This window comes from Micropterus dolomieu, linkage group LG22 (assembly GCF_021292245.1).
Source record: "Micropterus dolomieu isolate WLL.071019.BEF.003 ecotype Adirondacks linkage group LG22, ASM2129224v1, whole genome shotgun sequence".
Classification (NCBI taxonomy): domain Eukaryota; kingdom Metazoa; phylum Chordata; class Actinopteri; order Centrarchiformes; family Centrarchidae; genus Micropterus; species Micropterus dolomieu.
In genome coordinates this window covers 13,587,043-13,604,563 of record NC_060171.1, presented here as the reverse complement: position 1 = coordinate 13,604,563, position 17,521 = coordinate 13,587,043, and the positions used below count along the sequence as shown (strand labels likewise).

The 17,521-nt window shown below is 41.7% G+C and overlaps 1 protein-coding gene across 3 annotated transcripts in view; it reads left to right on the top strand.

Moving 5' to 3' along the window:
• reln (reelin) overlaps positions 1-17,521 on the top strand; it is a 104,065-nt gene that overhangs the window by 44,659 nt on the left and 41,885 nt on the right. For 2 of the 3 annotated variants that reach the window (XM_046036450.1, XM_046036449.1), the window contains exon 4: positions 11,458-11,528. In XM_046036450.1, the coding sequence (XP_045892406.1) occupies positions 11,458-11,528 (71 nt within the window). Of the gene's footprint in view, positions 1-10,419; positions 10,523-11,457; positions 11,529-17,521 lie in introns of those variants that run through there. The other variant, XM_046036452.1, reaches the window with a different exon arrangement.

Sequence of the window (17,521 nt, the reverse complement as noted above, 5' to 3'; positions counted from 1 at the left end):
ATTAACATTGTTGGGGTCATCAACATGAATATTAAAATTGCCACAAAGAACAATTCTGTCATAATTTAAAACCAGAGTAGATAAAAATTCAGGAAGTTCTGATAAAAATCCTCCAGGCGGTTTTGGGGGGCGATAAATTATAACAAATATGATAGGTTGCAGCCCTCCAACTTTAAGAGTGAGAACTTCAAAGGAGCTAAATTCATCACAGCGTAATTGATGACATTTAAAATTTTTCCTATACACGCTCACTAGCCCACCACCACGACCACTAACCCTCGGTTGACTAAAGCAATCATATTGAGGCGGACACAGTTCAGCTAGCTGGCTATAGTCATTCATTTGCAACCAGGATTCAGTTAAAAACATAAAATCTAGATTTGCAGACAAGATAAAATCATTTAAGATAAAAGTCTTACTTGAAAGTGATCTCACATTGAAGAGAGCCATTTTAAATGAGTTTGTTCTGGGTGCTGGAGTTGGACTGGAAAGAGGTTACACTGGCGGCAGAATTTGGTTAAATCCTCGATACCTTGCTTGATATGACCTGTGCAGTGGCAGATGTGAATGTGTGTGTGTGTGTGTGTGTGTGTGTGTGTGTGTCTTTACCCTGCTGAGAATTAGCAGAAATATCCCCATCCTCTCAGTCAATGGGCTTGGTCTCTCTTCTCTTTGGAAAATGTGAGAGTGGTTGAGAAGATCCACCCATCCCCTGAGGATGGGTGTGATATGGACACATACGCACACACTTTTTGTCATAGAAAAAATGTGACGTTGCATAAAGACATAAGTAAGGAGCAGTTATCCACTCTCATTTGTACAAATGTCTTATATTAGGGACTCAACTCTTTTATATTGTATCGAACTCTGGGGCAGTATCCAGTTACTAAGGGACACTGCACAGGTGATTTAGCTTTCTGTCTGTCTGTTACAAACTGCTTTCCCTGAAGCTTACATGTTGCATGACTGGGCCAAGTCAAAGAGATCTAGCTTCATACGTTTGAGTCTCTCCTTTTTTCTCATTTTTGTTTCACCTTCCTCTGTCTTGTCTTGCTCTTTAACATTTTCTCTATGTCTGTCTGTTGGAAACATCCTCTGACTCTCTTTCCCTGTAGTTCTCTTGGCTGGTGATTTACAGCCTCACGCTGATAATCAGTCAAAATGCAATTAGCAGCTGTTGCCGGAGAAGCGTAGAGGAAAAGGGAGGACGCCAGTAACTCTGCCCCATGCAAAGTCACAGCAGCACAGCACCACATTACAAAGATCCTTTAGAGATTCACCCACAAATATCAGAATCAATCAGAATACTTATACGTTAAATACTTCAGTACTTTACTTTAAATATTGCAATGTTTATGAATTTGGCTTGGGTTGTTCGTACACTTTTACATCAAGAACAATTAAGTGTGTTTTTAAAATGAAATCTAAAAATGAAAACATCATCATCATCTCCATATGATGTTAATGCTTGGATAGTCAAATGAAACTGCAAACTAATCCCCCCCCCCCACCCCCCACCCCCCCCACACTTTTTTATTACCAGTCATCCTCTTTCAAAACTTAAAAGACACTGAATATTGCACATCAGTGTTTCATAAAAACCACAACTAAATTAAACATTTTGGCAGCACTCATAAAAATCCCTCAATGAATTCCTGGAGGGACACGATAGACTATCAGACAGAGACTTTTATGGACAGACTAACAGAAAAGGATTCAGTTGGGGAATTTGCTGAAGTGGAGCTGCCATTTAGACAATATCCACGGAGCCAAACAGATTTACTGGCTTTTTTGTGTGCCAGCAAACACATTTACTGTTGAGCGTGTGTCAGCTTACGAGGATTGTGTGTTTCCTCACTATTTGTGTGTGTGTCTATGCGTGTGCTGGGTGTTTGCGTTTGAGTGTAAACCATGGAGCAGCAGTGTGCCAGTGCTGATGACAGTGGGGCTGGCAGGGGGCCACAACTGTATGACAATAGGGGCCCCTGCGGCTGACCTTATCAAAGTCAGCCAGTCACACTCCAGCTGGCTGGAGACTGCTCCTCACACACACACACACACACACACACACTTACTGCACCCTGTTCCAGTTCACAGCTCCCATCTCCACCGAGTATATCCTCACCTCTATAGCTGCCTTGGCTATTGCTGGTTCAGTGACGAGACTCTGGGAGAAATTCAACAGGCGAGGCCCTTGTGACTAAAGCCAGGGCCACGCTGGCCATATGAAACTGAAATTACTCTTGTGATAAGATGATTTTGATTTTTATCGTATTTTCTTTTTGTGTTGGTTTTTATAAATGAACCCAAGCAGTGCAGTTTTATAGAAAATCTTCCAATTGCTTTAAGAACAAAGAGGCATTTGTCTTGAGCATACAAAATGTAAATAGTGCAATGTCTTGCCCTTGCCAATAGTATTCTGGCCCTGATTGATACAAGGACCATTTTCCACAGGCAGTGTCCATGAGTGTTTAAATTAAAGGCATAGACATCCTACGTCCTTCACAGGGCTGGAGCTGGTCCGCCACTACATTAATATGGGGCCTATGAGCAGTTTTATGAGCAGTATTGTGGGAGTGTTCACGGTAACAGATCACTACCAGGAGTGTGATAGAGTGCAGCGATGTGGGCATCCAGAAGAACTCATTTTCTGGGTGGCTGTAAATTGCCACCTAAAGAGAAGGGGAGGCCTTGGAAGAGAGGAGAGGAGAGGAGTTAGAGGAAGTGGAGGAGCACGGAGAAAACATACACATACACCCAACAGCTTTGAAAATGATTGAACACTTTGGTCGTTTATCAAGCTAAAATGCCAACAAACTTCTAGCATGTTAAATACGAGAACAAGATGCTTTTGTGTTTTATTTCACTGTATAAGGAATATATTTGTTTTCTTTGGTTGTGGGAAATTGTAATGGGCAAATGTTTTTATATTCTCTGACATTTTACAGACTAAACTATTAATTAATTAATCAAAAACCAGTAGATTCATCTGTAATAAAAGTGATCATTAGTTGAACTCTCAGGAATTATACCTGCAATTATCAAAGTGAAACTACACTGTATGCCAGGAGCCAACCTTTTCTTACACACTGAATGCAAAACCAGCTCACACTTTAATGACTGCATAAAACACAGTGCCCCATTACTACTCAGCGCTTTGCAGGGGTGAGAATGGTTAATAGCTTTCTCTGGTGAATGCATCGATGTACTCGTGTGTCTCTTCCTTTCTTTTCAGTCAATGCAGTGTGTGTGTCTGTGTGTGTGTGTGTGTGTGTGTGTATTTGCGTCTGGTTTTATATGTAATATATGCAGACATATGTAATACATTTGTAATATTGAAAGTAGTAATATTATGTATTATTATATAATATTTATTCATAGGAAAATATTCAAACAACCATAACACTGTGCATGAATCTTGCTTGTGTATTGGGGCTATATGGGTGTATCTGGGTACTGTATGCACACATGTAGCCCTGCATGAACATGTCCTTGTGTGTTGGTATATGTGCATGTATGTATGTATAAGATGTATTTTTGGTCTGCAGATTTTTATACTCCCTGTGGGTCTCAGACAGCTGCCTGGTTGGATATTGCTTTAATTACTTGCTTGTGATCCCCCATCCCAAAGTGATCCCCTGACGAGATGGATATCTGCGGATCTAATGGCACACTGTTCTTTTATGTTAAGTGCATGCGCGTGTGTATGCATGTGTGTCTATATGCATTTGTTTGCAAACACTTGAATATTTGTTCATTTTCTACATCTCTACTACTTGCAGTTTCTCTGTGGAGTCCTAGAGTGATTGAAGCCACTTGTTGGAGGAATTAGAAGGGGGAAAATAGAAATAGAATGAGGAAGGGCAGGTGGGCGCTCAAACACGCTCTTGTGTTGTTAGATGTAATTGAAAAGGAATGGTTCCTGTGCTGTAATTATGCTGGGTGTTGTTTTGTTGTTGATACTGCCATCTGCTCAAAGTAGGCAAGTCTGTGTGAACATGAACTTTGTGAAAGATGTATTGCCTAGCTTTACGTGCATATGTCCGTTTTGGAAACATGTAAATTTAATCACAGAATTAAAATCTCCATTATATGACAATATTGTGTCCATATCCAGTCTGACAGGCAGGATGATAGACAGCATTATATATTAATCAGAGGTCAAAGGTCAGAGTTCAGACATCAGGCTGACAGATGACCTATCTCACCCAGTGCCAGATTCCTCCTTTTATTAGTCTTTTCTATTGATTTCCTATTATTCAAGTCAAGTTTTCAGTCTGTTTTAACATAAAATCACTGGTTAATGAGCTCCCCTTCTCATTAAAGAGCCATACTAGCCTGTGGCTGTGTGACAGATTCACTGTAGATGGTGGGCCGGGGAACATGAATGATTGGTTCAAGGTAACCGCATTTTGGCATTGTAGATATAGAAATATGGGGTAGAAATGTGAAGCAAGACAGAACACATAAATCCGATCCACTTTTTTTCTCCACAACCTGACCAGAGCTGCAAATCTGACACAGTACACCCATATAACTCCAATTTTCATATATCACACATTCACATATAATACAGCAACTCTTATATCTTTATATTCATGTGTTTAACCTTTCTTAAACTTTTAAAATGTGACATTTTTTCAGAATTCAGTAGTAAATCCTCCACTTTTAGAGGCAAACCCATTCCTGTGCAGATCCTCAGCAGACCACAACCTGGAGTCCTGTTGCTGTTTACCATTAAGGTCTCTGCATCCATGATGTTGTCTTATTTCCCAAGGGACAGTCCATGACTGCTGTAATTATATACATACACCTGTGTACACAGGGACACACATGCACACTCATGTACACACAGATACAATCATAATTCACATCAGTTCTCTGATCAATACTGCCAAATTGTGCACATCACATCTGTTCTGCACCTGCTGGGATGTTGACCTCCTTATCAATTCTAAATGAAATAGAGTGTGGAGATTGAAAAAAAATAGTAAAGCGTGACTTTAAATGCAGCAATATGAATCATGCTCAAGAGAGAGGGGGTCCACCCCAGATGCATTTTGTGAGAAATGATTGCTTCACATTCTGCACTGTCTGTTCCTGCAAATGTGCTCCGTTGTGACTGACAAGATAAATTACAGACATGACTTGTTGTGGGGATTCATCTCTCAGTTGTTGACTCTGGGTCAGTGTGTTGGATTGACCCTCAGTGGGAATGTGAGGAAGGGAGACAAAGGTTTTCAAAAGTCTGATTTTCTCAATATCTACTGTTTTCAAGACTATGTTAACAACAGAAAGTCTACAGCCTCTTTAGACTCAGCTTTATATTTTTCTTTCTCACATATTTATTCCTAACTGCTGTTGTTTTCCTAATCCCCCTAATTATTACTCACTAACAGTAGTCAAGGTCAATTGCTCTTCTCCTGGCTGTATACTGAGCAGTAACTGCGCTTCTTCTGGCTGTATTCGGAGCCGTAACTCTCTATGACCCTGTGCTAACAAGCAGGTAATTTGCCAAACAACTCCCAAATCCCTCCTCTGTGGAGCTTCATTAAATTTGCATGTTCTCCAAGAGCCTTTTTCAATTAATTAATTTAGGGGCGGAGGGAAGGGGGGAGGTGGGAGTAATGTGATTCTACAAAGAAAGTCACACCTTCTCAGGCCCTGATGGGTATAATTATATCAAGGCTGTGTTGAAATCAAGAAACTAATTTACATACATCATTTACATACATCAAAGCTCTATATTTGTTATTTTCTGGCAACAACTTAAGCAGTGGATTGTTGTTTCCCCTCTTAGTCTGCTTCTGTCATTGTCCCTTCTTTACTTCTCCATCTTTCTGCCTCTCCATTCTTTTTTCTTTGGATTAAACATTCTTTTGCCCATCGTCCCTGATTGTGGTGCTATAACCACAGCTGGTCCTCAACATGGAAGATAAATCAACCAGTTAGGGTTTATTATTTTAAGGGCTAGGTCCAAATGCACCAAATCAGTGCTGGCAACTGGAACTGCACCCCACTGAAACTCGTCATATTAATCATGATTACCAACAGGCCTAGTGAGCTGGAAGAGAAAATGAGCTTTTAATTGGGATTTGAGGAGAACGCTGTCGGGGGAAGAAGAGCGAGGCAACGTGTGTGTTCTCCACCCTCAGATGTAACAGTTTAGAAAATGTTTTTTTCACTGTGTAAAAAACAAAAGTTTGTTTGTGCATATCCCTGTCTTTAAGATAGCAGCAGCTATATTTAACTGCATGTACGTGGTAAATCAGCCGTTAGTGTTCCCTGCTGTATGTGTGTGTGTGTGAGTGTGTGTGTGGTTAGCAGGGAGCTGTCAAGTTGGCTCCTGGGGGATACTTATGGCCGACAGCAACATGTAATCTAACATGGAAGACATGCTTGGTAATTACCCACTCAAGGCCCTTTTGGGAGCTCTTTGAGTGACAGCCTGTCCATCTGCATACATGTTAAGGCTCATATGTGGCTTGGATTGTTTGTGTGTGTGTGTGTGTGTGTGTGTGTGTGTGTGTGTGTGCGTGTGTGTGTGTGTGTGTGTGTATGTGTGTGTTGTGTGAACTGGGTCTCTGCCCTTACTTCCATGCCTCACTATTTGACAGCAGATTGAAAGGAAAGGCCGTCTAACCCCATCTCCATTTCCCCTGACCAAATCCCAACCCCCCATCTCTCCCTTCCCCCTTCATTTATCCATATCTCTCACCTTCCTCAATCCCTCTGTCTTTCCCATCGCTCATATTTGCTCCTCTTGACTAATGAGAGGGTAGAGGATGACACTTATTTTCACAAGATGAATGATCCCTTGTTGGAATCAGAGGAGGGGAGAGAGGAGAAAAAAAACACCAACACATTTAGGGCCTTAATTGCTTTCCCCCCCCCAAAGAAAGTCAAATTAACATTTAGATGTTCAATAAATGTTTTGTGTGTATCAGTGCTTTTCTGTGTGTGTGAGGGTGCGTGTATGTATGGTTCCCAGAGCGGAGATGGTAATGAGAGACACACGCTGAGGAGCCACTGGAGTGTGACGGCAGGACAGACGCTGGTGTCGCGCTGCGCCGATCACACACTCGCCGGCTCAGACTAAATGCCCTCTCCTGGCTCCTGTTTTAATGACATACACGTTATTGAGTCACATATAGTGAGACCAGTCAAACATACACACACTTTGTAGATGCCTTTGTAATTTAATGTAGGGAAAGAAAACAACATCATTAGAAACAGACAAGTGATTCTGGGATTTTCAAATACACTTCTGTATAATTGCATTTTAAAATGTTACACAGCTTTCACATTTTACAAAGAAGTAGTATAATGTAATCAAGTACATTTTCTCAAGTACTGTACTTGTACAATTAATTAGTAATTTTACTGATGATTTTGATAAGAAGTACATTTTGTTGATAGTACTTTTGCACCTGAATGTAGGACATACTGGAGTATTTTTACATTGTTGACTAGGGCTGGGCGATATGCCCAAAAATGTTATCACAATAAAAACATTTCATATCATTCGATATCGATAATTATCACGATGTATGTCAAATCATTATTTCTTTCAAGTTTAAAGGCTGATTTTCGCTCCTGAGTGAAAATTGAAGAAACCAGATGTTTAATTATGTGGTTAAACTTTTCTTTATGGTCTTAATGTGAAAAACACTTGATGCCAAACAGTGGATCACTTAACAAATCTGAGGTGGAACATTCAAAACTATTATGCTAAAATCTGTTTTCAACAAATATTATTACTTTTTTCTCTCAACAAAATAATTTTTTTAATAGAAAAATTAAGTGCTAATTTGTCTGTGATTCAAATGAATTTAACAAATATTTATTGACAATATATTGAACATTTATTATGTTGTTATTGTTATTATATTGCGATAATTATCATTATTGTTTTATTGCCCAGCCCTATTGTTGACTACCTTTACCCAAGTAAAGGATGTGAATAATTCTTCCACAACTGTCAGCTTTGCAGGGTATTTTCTCCTACTTGGCTTGGTAAGGGTTACTGTCACAGATGTGTGTGTGTGTTCATGTGAGTGTGTAAAAGATGTGTGTGAGGTCAAACTTGCCCTTTGATAGAGCCCACTGTCTCCTGGCACTTAACATAATCTGTTCAGTGAACTTGAGCTAAGACTGTGTTTAGTAAATATTTAAGGGCCTTGTTCCTACATCCCCACCCGCTGTTCGTTACGCGCCATCTTTTATTCATAAATACCAATCTCAAATTAGTTTTCACCCAATTCTGAAATATGAGTGTAATTAAGTATGTTTTCTCCCCAGCTCTGCACAGGCACAAGAGCTCTTTACTAATTGATGAGGGGCCTATTTGTTATTCATGAGGTGAGATGAATGAATAAATGCCTTGGCACCCATAAAAGACCTGAGTCTGCACGGTGGGATAGAGTTTGGGAGGTGTGAGGAAAAACATGGGACTGGAAAGAGAAATGAAGCAGGAGAAGGAGAAAGTTTGCTAAATTGATGTGGGGCTCACTGACTCGGGCACCCAACCAAATATTGTGTGTGACTGGGTGTGGTCCAGCACACACACACACATACACAACTGTCTGGGTCACTTTCATAGAGTTTGACATATAGTGAATTTGAACTCACAGTGAGGTGTAGGTTACTCAGAGCCCTACTTTATTGGTTTGACTTAGATAATTGAAATGTTGCGTAATGTCTCTAGATCCTGGGAATGCCCTGAACACTGAGACAACAGTGTGAGGAACTGAAGTGCCCATTGAAAGGACTTCTCAATGTATGTGGGTGGCGTACATAATTCTGTGTCGGTGTGTGTTTTTGCTTGAGGTTGCTCAAATGTACAAGCCGCACATTATGTTCATAATCAAAGGCAAAGCCATATTACAACATTAGTTGTTTAAGACAAGTATGATGATGGAGATGAGACAAGACTCCAACTGCTCTGCTCTCCTTGATGGGCAAGCAGTAGTACTGCAAGCGGACAGTGAGGAAACACATCACAGCTGTGATATTTATCCTCTTCATGTTTTTGACCTCAATCTAACCCCATCTCTCCGATTGTTTTCCCTTCTGTGTATTGCATGGGGAAAATGCATGTGAGACTGTCGGATTGGTGTAAAACAGCTTTTACTAGCCATCTAAAAATGTAGTGTTGTCTCCCTTGCACAGAACATTCCTTCATGGAGCCAAAACACATCCCATTTTGCAGATGCCATTGACTAGAATGCAAAGGACTCTAGGGCTTTAAAACCTTACAATGTTTTTCCAATAACTTGTTTCAAGGACTCAAGGACAGCTTCTTCCATAATCTTTCCGTCGGGCTTTTATTTTTCTGTTGTTCACTCATTCTATTACTATTATCGTGTTTCTAGATAAAAGTTAAACATAAACTGCTGTATTATTATTATTATTAGTAGTAGTAGTAGTAGTAGTAGTAATTGTGGTAGTAGTATTGTAGATGTTGTCATTATTATTTAAAGAGATGACAGTTCTGTACTGGAGAGCTGCTTTGTCAGTGTGCATTTTTACCAATGTAACTCTGCTATTGCAAATGTGAGTGGATCTCTTTCTACATGGCTACGGTAGAGTAGAGCATGTCTCGGTGTCTGTGTAAAAGATCCCACTGCACTCCACGCCATTTCATCCTCTTAGATTTTTAAAGCTCTCTCTGTTTTCAAATGAATAATGCATTTCACGGCCACCGGAAGGATATTCATATTACATTCCATACATACGGCACGCAACATACAGTTAGATTTACACTGGCATGCAATAGTGCTGGGAACTGATGATATTGGAAGATATTTGATAACCCACACACATTTTATACTGTATGAGCACAAAAATGTTGCAATGTCATTAATACAATGATGTGAATGAGGAAATATCCTTAGCAATACTTATACTTACAATAAAATCACAGTTATCTTCTCAGCCAGAGGATAAGCAGTCAAGACCGCCAACTTGGCTCACCAGCTGCTGACTTGCAGGTCAGGTGAGTGATAAGGTTGTATAAGTTTAGTTAGTCCAGTGTGGAAACTTTCAGAAAACACCTTAACACACATCTTTTTAGACAAGCATTTAACTAGCAATATGGTTTTGCATTTTATGTGTTGTTTTATTTTATTCTATTTTTTACTGTGAAGCACTTTGTGAACCCTCTTGTCTGTGAAAGGTGCTATATAAACAAGTGTAATTACTTACTTACTTACTTCAGGATACAAAAATAAACTAACTGTTTACACCGTTACAGTACAGAAAAAAGATTACGGGTACATTTTGTAAAAATGGGGATTACACATAATGATTACTTTAAGCACAATGTATCCATGAAACGGAAAGCGGAGTGCTATATGCTATTACATGTTTCCTGTAAAAACACACAGCTAGTGAGGGATTCGTCGCAAATATTGACTCTGTGCGGACTCCAGCTCCGAGTGAGTGAAAACGGCAGCCGGACCTGAGCACAGCGTCCGAGACCCACGGAGGCCAGTTTGATCACTGGGAATACAGTACGAAGGTGGTTTTCTTGCCAGTTTGGCTCTTAATGAGGCAGTGTTCATACTTGTTCGTGTCGTGTTCACTGGGAGGCTGCTGAGCGCAGTTTCGTTGCCGCAGTCATTCCCCGCCGGGTCCCCCTGCCCCTATCCTTGAGTAAAGGTGTAAACGTAACACACTCCGGGTGTCCGAGTTCCCAGTACGGGCAGAGTAAGCTAATTTGATTAGTAGTTGCAGGCTAACTGAGCTAATTAGATAATGGCAGCAGTTAGATGACTTGCTACAGCAACAAGTTAAGCTATCTGTCCATCAGGGAACTCTGAATCACAGAGTTGAGGCAAATCAGCCGGGAAACCAGATTTCCATCAAATACGATCCAGTTAAAGCAAAATCAGTTGTTAAAGTTGTACTTTTGTACAGTAATGTTAATTGGTGGTGGTGCCCGGTCCCAGACACACTGTTTTTCAGCAGCGTCGTGGAAATGAAGAAAGCTTTTCATTGGACGCTAAATTAATCCAGGCCCCCCAGTGCAGGATGATTCATCAACATTTTAAAATCGTTTTCCAGGAAATGACACACTAAAATATAAACAAGAATACCTTCAAAACAACATTTTTTGTCGTTGATGGGCCAAATCCTGCCATACGACTTATAGGCCTAGTGCAAGGCATCACATAAAAACATCGATTTTGATTTCATGAGAATGGGATATTTTACAATTGTATGTTTCTCTAAAATACTTTCTTGTCTTTATTTGCATATTCGGTATTGAAGTAATCCAAAAGTAACTAAAAGTAATCAGGTTACTTTACTTTTGTTTTCTGGTACTTGGATTACGCTACTGATTACATATTTTAACAAGTAATTAGTAATTGAACCGATTACATTTTTAAAGTAATCCTCCCAACCCTGATGTTAATGCTCTTTCTCTCCTGATTTCTTTTTCTTTCTCTCCAGAGCCACGGCAACACATCGAGGACAGATCATTTTCAAGGATGCTCTGGCCCAACAGCTCTGTGAGCAAGGAGGTGAGTGGCAGTGGCAGGGATGACACAAATGTACCCCTCTTCCCCCTTTTATGACAGAAACATGCATAATGCTGCACTTGCAGGCAGATATATTCATACATGAACAGATACATATATGTGGAGGCACACATGTGCACCTAAATATATACATACTAAACCTTCTTCTTACTTCCCATTACTGTCCATCATATAGATGACACAATATGGTTGTGCTGCTTCTTCATGACAGTGGCATAGCCGCACTTCGTGTCTGTTTTTCTGCCTAATGATGCATCCAGAGCCAGAGATATTTGGATGTTCTATATTGCCAGCTTAATTTCAGCTTATGCTAAACTCAGCTTTTTTCCCCTCTCTCTCTGCCGGAGATTTACGCTTTATGGACGACACTTCTTACATCCACTCTCTGTGACAGCCTTAAGTAGCTATTGACAGACAGTGCAGTCCCACTCTGCGTGCTGAGTGTGTATAATTGCTTGTTTACAGGAAAGAAGCCTCCTCCTCACTCAAAAACTCCTCCTTGTAGATCAAATTTGACTTTAATGCTAAAAGTGGAGAAGTATTCAAACTGCTGCTGGGGTCTTTCTGCTAACTGTTTAAGGGGTAAACAACAAAATTTCAGCTTTAAAACATACTTAGTGTTAGAAAAAATAACCTCTGTGGCGAGTCTCTGAGGACTCTTTAACACAAGTGTGTCCCTTAGCAGGTCATTGGAGACAGTACTGATGATTGTAGCAAATGCCAGGAAGAGAGTGCTCAACTTCATGGCTTAACGCCACTTGGAAAAGATGGGGCACCGAGCCCTCAGTTAGGCCTGGAAGTGTGACAGAGAGGGAGGGGCAGGGCTCCTTTCCTCTGTCTCCTTGCCCGAGAGCTCATCCTCTCATCACCACTGACACACTGCCCCAGTCTTCTCCCTCTGCAAATGAAATATCTGCATCCAACAACAGCCACTTAGTTGTTTAGTGCCAAGGCCCTGCAGCATCCCACTAACACACAACTACTCATAGCAGACAAACTGGAAAGCAGAGATTTAGACCTTACAAGGCATTGGAGGAGGCAAGTTGTGAATGGGAGCAGGAAGAGAAACTAGCACTGAGGTACAGAAGGATGTGCGGTGGGAGAGACAGTGGTGACGTTGATAAGAGATACATGGGAGCGATAGCTAAGGGGTGTGGAGCTATAAATTACTTGTGTCAGTAATGACAGTTTCTGTCTAATTGGTGAAGGAGAAGATAGAAGGTTAAAGATGGTGGGATGAAGATATAATGAGGAACGTGAAGGTCATAAATTGCAGACGATTTGAGTATTTGGTAGAGGTAGTGGGGTGATTAAACATCATTAACAAAAGAAAAGTGGGGAAAGAGTAGATCGGAGTGGGTGGCCGACCTTGTTGTAGGCTAATTCATTTGATGGGCAATAAAGCAATGCGACTTTCTGTTGCTGAACTACGCCAGGAAATCTGAATTACAAATGAAGAACAAATGAGAACATGCCGTGGGCAACAGAAGGCGCAAGGAGACACAGGAAAGATGAGAGAAAAAGAGGAAACAGAAACAGAAATGGGTCTGATCATTTTTGGCCTCTTGTGGATTGTCTAAAAAAGACAAGCATTATAACTGTCTACTCCACTGATCTGACTCACTGTAGTCAATTCCTCTTCCTCTTTCCTAACCAAAACCTGCAATTTCAAATTGAGCTATACAGATTAGGGAAAAAAAATGCAAAACTGGAATGTGCAAGGCTCTTGACATAAAATTGAAACTCGAGAACTTCTTTGACATTAAAGAAACTGTGCTGTGGTGTAGCCAAAACTGTGTTACTGTGTATGGTAGTGTGATCATGCAGAAACCAGCTCAGAAAGAAATGCTAAAGTGAAAAACTATGCATAAATCATGTTGATTGTCTTAGTTTTCTCAGCAAATTTAGACTTACTAGAAGTTGAAGCAGAGGCCTGTGCACGGTTTCCTTCCGGGGGATCAAATAGGCTACCGTTCCAAATTCAACCGCAGAGTGGCAAAGAGTGCAGACTGCTCTGAGCAAAGTTACTTCAAATCTAGGCATTAGCATTCAAAGTGGAATAAAAGATATGGGGCCAGCTCAAGCCACTTCAGAAGTTCATGTGCTTAAGACTCAAGCTTTGAAGAGCTGGAGAAATGAAAGCTATCTAAAGCAGGGTTATCCATGGAGGAAAGGGAGGGAAGGAGAAAAAGAGAAAGGAAGGGATGGCGGGAGAGAAACAGAGGGCAGACTGCTCAAATAAGAAGGCAATCAGGGGTGATCAGCCAGGGTGAAGACTTTAAGAACAAATGGGCAGATTTGCCAGGGAGCTAGTGAAAGAAGGTAACATTGAAGTGTGAAGCTTAGCATGATAAAGAGATGGAGAAATATATTATAATGTAAATAAGAGATTTAAGGATAAAGAAAGAAGAGAGGTATAAGCCCTTAACTCGCTGTGGAACGTCTGACATGCAGCACTTTGCTTCTCAGTAACAGAAACCCTCTCTGCAAGTTCCCGAAGACAGGTGTTTGTTTTAATGTTTCCACCCTGGTGCCCCTAAAAGCCTGCTGAAACACAAGCAAAGGCTGGATGTGTGTGTGTGTGTGTGTGTGTGTGTGTGTGTGTGTGTGTGTGTGTGTCTAGCAGTGTTGGGAGATGCCTGGTCCCAGACACAATGCTCTCCTGTGTGCTCGCACAGCTCCTTTCTGCTGTGACAGCACCGTTTTTCACTTTATTCCTTCATTCCAACGTCCAATTCATCCCCCCAACTTCTCTTCCTCTTTGCTTTGATCTATGCCCCATTACTTTGCTCAACAACCAGCACAGAAAATTCCCCTTTTTTTTTTTTATTTGTGGATCCAGAAGACAAAACTAATGGGAGTCTGACAAATACTGCTGCAACCAAATGAAATGCACATAGCACAACAGAGCAGTTTGTGGGAACAATCAGCACATTGCCAAATTATTTGGACAGGGTCCTAGAGATGTTTTAAACCATGACGCTGCAAAATGCAAATTGGCACCACAGTTTTAAATGACTGCAAGTATAGGAACAGACAGGCAGGAGGATGAAACAGAAGTACGTTTCCGCTCCTACTGAGCGACCATAAAAAGACTTATTAAGCCCAGATAGGAGACGCCAAGGCAGGGGATGAGGAGAGTTAGGGGTGGACTAGTAAAGGGTGGAGTGGTTGTGGGTGTTGAATGCCACTGCAGGCCGTCCATCAGCTCTATCTCCTGACAGCAGGGCCAGCAGTCCCTGCTTTCTGCCCAGCTTCGCCAGGTCCTCTCATTTCCAGCAAGGGAATAAATCAGGTCTTTATGGGCCTGGCCGAGTGCACTGCACCCCAGATGGATTATTAAAGGGACATATAACTCAAAGAGGGCACTGCTCCCTGAGGGACGCCTGATCACAGCGCAACAGAGGAGGGATGGGTGTCCTCCACTCTTACACTTCCTCGCCACCCACCCAGTCTGCCAGCCAGCCTGCTTGCCTGGCTGAACGCCGGCTCGCCTGCCATCCCTCATCACTCACCAGCAAGAAGCCTTGAGACTTCACTATAAACTCCACCCCTTTCATCCTGACTGTGTCCCCTAGCCCTCTTTTCTCCTGTTTTTTTCCTTTCTCTTTTCCCAGTCTTTGTCTGCCATTAAGATTTCTCCTCTTTTGCTTTTTTGTTTGTGTCTTGTTTTTGCAATTACCTTAATTCCTCAACTTCGGCAAGAAAGGGGTGATGATATTTGAAAGAATATGCGTTTCCCGCCATCTCTAACACATTGACAGTGAGTCGATGTTTGCTTGGAGATAAACACAAAAAAGCCACAATTATGCGGGAGTTGCATGCTAAATAAGCCTGTGCTCTTGTTGTTGAGACTCCTGGCTAGACTCCTTAATTCTCACTATTGTGAAGAAAAATATCTCGTTTTTACCTTGGATTCCACCTTTCCTTAAAAATCACAGCTGGAAAAGGTAGCACGGAAATTGGAAAATACTAAGGCTTACTTCTTTGCCCGTCTCCTCTCCACTCACCTATGATTATTGTAATGGTGCCAATTGAAGCCCACACAAAGGCCCTGGTTTTCGATGAGTGGAGTGAAGTGGCTGCAATCTGACCTTGGAGAACCATTTCTTTTAGTCATTGTAGAAGGAAAAACAACAGCATCCTGCGTCCTGGTGAGTCAGTAATTGCAACCGCCAGTTAGACAGGAGCAACTCGATTTCAAAAGCGGTTCACGTCGTCAAGGATGTGAGTTAGACGAAGGGAGAAAGAGCAAACGAGAGGAGGACAAGGGAGATTTGAAGAGTGAGTGCAGTTTACAGGGTGGGGAGAAAAAGAGGAGAGAGAGGAGATTAGAGCTCGAAGATGGAGAGAAGAGGGGGAGAAGATTTAACATGACTTGTGCCCTGCGCTCTTTGTGCAGAGCTGTCTGAGTCTGCCAAAGCTTATGCTCATTTAGTCCCCCTCTGTCACCCCAGCCCTGCTCATCAGCATCCATCCGATTTTAGTCCCGGTGTAGTTTATTGAAAAGCCCTCCTTTTGTTGCTCTTGTTTGTATGTGTGCATATGTGTGCATGTGCATGGCAGTGAAATAGCGAGGGTTGGGTCAGACATGGAAAGCAAAGCTGTATGGGTGTGTGTGTGTGTGTGTGTGTGTGTGTGTGTGTGTGTGTGTCTGCATGCTTGTGAGTTTAAGCCCTGGCCAGGGAGATACAGGCATTAGCAGAGATGAGCCGCAAATAGAGGAGGCAGTAATTGAAGTCTTTAAGAAAGTGAGAGGGGATTAATCCAAGTGAAATGAGCGCCACTGTCTCCCCCCAATGCGCAGAGGGTTAGCCAGAGAGAGACAGAATGGGTGCGGATGGAGGGGTGGGCAGGAGGGAGAGATTGTGATAGAAGGAAAGTGAGAGAGACAGCAGGAGAGCGTGATGAAGCATGGTGAAAGAAAACTGTAAATGAGGCCCTTTTGGAAGCTTGAAGGGATTATCCACCCAAAAAAAAAATCTTTGGGCCTTTCTCCAGCCAAATGGCCTCACTAGAAAGACTGAGAGCGATTTATAAGGGTTTGTTTAAGAGAGAGACGGGAGAAGACTGTAGAGAGCAGAATACCAACCAAGCATTTATTACTGTGTGTCAGTTTGAGCGAGTGGATTACCAGGAATCCGGTTGTACTACATGCTCTTTTCAGGTTGAATACATAAAATGAACAGATACTCATTTAAACTGAGCACACAACTGCATATTTCACTGTTATTATAGTTTAATAAGGATGTTAATAAGGCACAAGAAACATGAGAGAGTTCTACATGCTGGGAGTGACAGCTCCTCTAAACATGTTTTGAATCAGCAGACATTGGGGGATTAGAGGGCGAGGAAGGGAGAGAGCAAGAGCGACGGAGAGGGAGGAAGAAGGCCCTTTGATCTGCTTTTAATGGGCTTCATCGTCAAGCCCGAGCTCCAGCCATGGAGCTGATCGTCAGGGCCCACCAGAGCAGCGACAGTCACAGCCACTGAACCCCCCAGCTCTGTCACACAGGCCACTAAGACGGCAACTTCTACAGTCAGCATGAAACTTTACCACCACTCTGTGAAAAGTAAATCCATTTGTAAGTGCCCGGCATTTTGGATCCAATAGGAAGAAATGAGGGCAGCTAATGAAAGTGAAGCTTGAACTCAAAGTAAAGACATGTGGAGAGCCATTGCTATAGTAAGAAACCTTTTTTTTTGATAATCCCTCCTCTCTTGATTCAGGTTCTCTTGTTTATGAGGGGTTTTAGGTGAGCTTGCTCAAATGTAAGCCCCACTCTCAGAGGAAATTTTAGAACCGTTTGAAATAAAGTATTAAAAAACTTGAAATTAAAGTTTGGGATGAGTCCTCACTGTGTTATCTTAGCGTGTTTTATCAGGTGGGCAGGCTCATCCTGGATGGAGAATACTGTGCTAGATTATCCTTCTCTTCAGTCTGGAGAGAGACTGTCTTAAAAAAAAAAAAAAAA